Source organism: Sorex araneus, chromosome 2 (genome assembly GCF_027595985.1).
Source record: "Sorex araneus isolate mSorAra2 chromosome 2, mSorAra2.pri, whole genome shotgun sequence".
Lineage (NCBI taxonomy): Eukaryota > Metazoa > Chordata > Mammalia > Eulipotyphla > Soricidae > Sorex > Sorex araneus.
In genome coordinates, this window is record NC_073303.1 from 263,467,223 (window position 1) to 263,471,260 (window position 4,038).

At 43.7% G+C, this 4,038-nt stretch overlaps 1 protein-coding gene across 1 annotated transcript; it reads right to left on the bottom strand.

Annotated features, from left to right (window-relative positions):
- Positions 1-2,175: 2,175 nt before the first annotated feature.
- Positions 2,176-3,102, bottom strand: LOC101546476 (olfactory receptor 2M2-like). Its single transcript, XM_004611621.2, has one exon. The coding sequence runs from the start codon at positions 3,100-3,102 to the stop codon at positions 2,176-2,178; it is 927 nt and encodes a 308-aa protein (XP_004611678.1).
- Between the last annotated feature and the right edge of the window lie 936 nt (positions 3,103-4,038).

A 4,038-nucleotide genomic window follows, 5' to 3' on the forward strand; every position in this document is an offset into this window, starting at 1 on the left:
CATCTATGGTATATAGAATAACAGAGTGGGAGACTAACACCCAAGAACTGTAGAAATAAGTACCAGGAGGTTGACTCCATGGCTTCGAGGCTGGCCTCACGTTCCAGGGAAAGGGCAACTCAGAGAAGTGATCACCAACTACATTGTAGTCGAAGGCCATGTGGGGGAAGGGAGTTGCGGGCTGAATGAGGGCTAGAGACTGAGCACAGCGGCCACTCAACACCTTTATTGCAAACCACAACAGCTAATTAGAGAGAGAGAACAGAAGGGAATGCCCTGCCACAGTGGCAGGGTGTGGTGGGGGGGAGATGGGATTGGGGAGGGTGGGAGGGACGCTGGGTTTACGGGTGGTGGAGAATGGGCACTGGTGAAGGGATGGGTTCCCGAACTTTGTATGAGGGAAGTATAAGCACAAAAGTGTATAGATCTGTAACTGTACCCTCACGATGATTCTCTAATTAAAAATAAATAAATTTTTAAAAATAAAAAATAATTTAAAAAAAAAACCAAAATATATGAAATTTTTAGTTTAGTGATATTTACTTTAGTTCAAACTGATAAAAGAGTAGATGACCTAATGAAAACTATTATAAGACTTGAAAATCAAATATTTTTTATTAATACATACAAAACTTCATCATCATCATCATCATCCCATTGATGGTCAAATTTCTTGAGCAGTCTCACTAACGTCTCCATTCGTCCTAGTTCTGAGATTTCAGAAGCCTCTCTCTACTTGTCCTTCCCAACGATGTCGCATTGGAGGTTCTTTCTGGGTCAGGAGAATGAGACCCAGCATTGTTACTGGTTTGGGCATATGAATACACTTGGGGAGTTTGTGAGGCTCTCCCAAGTGTGCAGGATACTCATGGTAGCTAGCCAGGTCCTCCCAGAGAGAACTAGGCTACAAGATGTCCCGCGGCTGCTTCCAGGAGCTTGGTTTTAAGTCTCTGGGTTTGGGCCATTGGTGGAATTACACAGTGCTGGGGGCAGTCCCTGGGTGTGACCACCTAGCTACTGGAAGTGGGAAATCTGGGCAGAAGGGACCCAGTCCCAATCTGGGTAGGCTTGGAGAACTCACCCCTGGGTACCACACACCTGGGTTCCTCTGCCAGTACCTTCATGCATGAGGCTCGTCAGAACATGTGGAGAGGGGCCTTGTGTGCATGGCTGTGGCTACGCACCAAGGTCTTCGGCCCCGGGAGCACTACGCAGGGTGTGGAGGGAAGCTGGAGCCAACCCCATTCAAGGGACCCCAGGAAAACAGCCAGGCACTCGGGCAAAAGACTCTCTACAAAACTTAGCAAAAGATATTGCAAACGTAAAATAGGGAAATGGCCTCTCAAACAGGCACAAAATGTATGTGTAATTGTGCATATGCATATATAACATCACTAAACATCACTAATCATCAGAGTGTAAAATCATATCCCTGAAAATCCCTATTACCAAAAATACACACAAGTATAATTCAAGCTTGAATAATAAAACATAAATATACGTCTAAATTTAGCTTCGATGTAATATAGAAAACAAATTAATTAACAAAGGAAACAAAATTCAAAGACACTGAAAATACAAGCTAGTTGTAGTTGGAGGCAGAGAGAGAAATTGAGAATTGGGGAGTGGGGTGAAAAGGTACATTCTATTATTAATTTCAGAAGGTGATTACTATCAATTATTCCTCAATATCAACAAGTATGACATTGTACAGATGAAATTTATTACTTTAAAAACTAGATAATAAAAATGATTTTTATTAAACTTAATAAACTTTCCTTAAACTTAATTTATAAGAGTCACTCAGAAAACATCTAAATTCCAAAGAACAATAATTGCACTAGGGCAATTGTGAATACACACTAGAAGATCTTCCTTCTGAAGATCTAAATATTCTTAAGACTTAAAGATGACAGTCGCAACAATAAAGGCATATGTAAGAAATTAGTCAATTTACCATTTACTACCATTAGTCACAAAGGTTACAGGATTAATATTGTGCTCTAAAAATAAGCATTGATTTTTATGAGATTTGTAAACATACTTATTATATTTCTGAAAATATCTGGTATCTGAAATACATGACTATGTCAAGATATATACACGTTAAATTTCATTAGAAAATAATGGACAGTTCCCTTGGTTGATATTATAAACTGAAACACTCCAGAGTCCTCATTTTCCAAGAACTTTCCAGAAAGCTCTAGCAACATCCTTGTTCCGCAGGCTATAGATGAGAGGGTTGAGCATGGGCGTTATAATGGTGTAAAAGATAGAGACCAATTCCTCCTGCTCAGGGGTGTGGTAGGACTTTGGCACAATGTACTTGATGATGGCAGCACCATAGAAGAGGGACACCACAATCACGTGAGAAGAGCACGTAGTTAAGGCTTTCCTGAGTCCCTGCCTTGACCCCATGCCCAGTACGGTGGACAGTATGCTGCCATAGGAGCCCAGAATAGCTGAGATGGGAGGGAGGAGAAAAATCACCCCACTCACAAAAACACCCTTTTCATACTGGGAGGTGTCCACACAGACTACTTTCAGGAGAGCTGGGATCTCACAAAGGAAATGATGGATTTCTCGGGAGCCACAGTAAGGGAGATTCAGAGTGTAGATCACATGGATCATAGCATTGAGCAGGGACCCCAGCCAGGTCACAAGTACCAGCACCACGCATACCCTGGGGCGCATGAGGATGGGATAGCGCAGTGGCTGGCAGATGGCCATGTACCGATCATACGCCATCACAGCCAGCAAAAGACACTCTGATCCAGCCAGCGTGGTGAAGAGGAACATCTGAAAGCTGCACCCTATGAAGGAGATGCGGCGATCCCCTGAGAGAAAGACCAGGACCATCTTGGGGACAAAAGTGCAGATATACAAGAGATCCATGAGGGAGAGCTGGCTGAGCAGGAAGTACATGGGGTTGTGGAGAAGAGGGTCAGCCCAGATGAGGAGGAGGATTGTGGAGTTGCCAAGCAGGGCGACCAGAAGATCCACCAAGGTGAGTGCCACGAGGACCCGGGGAACTGGGGTGCCGTGAAACAGATCCAGGAGGATGAAATCACTCTCTGAAGTGTGGTTGCCCTGCCATGCCATCCTCTTCAGCCTACCTGTGTCTTGCAGACAGTTGCAAAAGCAAGGGGCACAGTCTCTGTATCATTGTACCAGATAAAATCAGAAAGCAATCTCATTTTTATTACTTAAATCACGACATACTTTTGAACCTCAAATAAAGGTGTCTAGAAATATTTTTCTTATATATCTATAAAAAGTTGCACTTATGCTCATACGATCCAAATCTAAACTCAAAACCATGAATGCTAACATTATCATAACATATAATCTAATTACAATAACTCATATATACATATATGAATCTTTTGCCCCCACACCTGGCTGTCTTCACGGAGGCCGCTTGGAGCACGGCTTGTTTAGTTTCCATCCCCGTCCCGAGCAGAGCCCCACCAGCCGAAGACCTCTGGAACTCAGCCACAGCCACGCTCAAGGACTCTCTCCACATATTTGGAGGAACTGACAGAGAAACCCAGGTGTACGGGACCCAAGGCTGACATTTCCAAGCCTGCTAGATCGGGACTGGGCCTCCTCCACATAGACCCTCCATTTTCCAGTCGTTTTGTAGCCACACCCACAAACTCCCCCTGGCACCCTGTAATTCCAGCAACACCCAAGGTCCAATCATGAACTTAGTTCATCAAGTTGTTTTATAAACAATGCTCCCAGAAGTTGTTTTATATAAGACCTCTTATAGCATAGTTCTCCCTCTCATAGAACCTTGCAAGGTACCGAGAGCATCCTGCCCACACGACAGAGCCTGGCAGGCTCTCCGTTTTGTATTCGATATGCCAAACACAGTAACAATGATGGGTTTCATTCCCCTTACCCTGAAAGAGTTTCTAATGTGGCACTGCTGGAAAGAATGAATAAAGAGAGAATGCTAAAATCTCAGGGCTAGAACGAATGGAGACGTTACTGGTACCCACTCGAGAAAATTGGGATGACAGTGATACAGTG

Bases quoted from the DNA above. Each gene is read 5' to 3' on its own strand.
- LOC101546476 (XM_004611621.2), bottom strand. From the start codon at position 3,102: ATGGCATGGCAGGGCAACCACACTTCAGAGAGTGATTTCATCCTCCTG.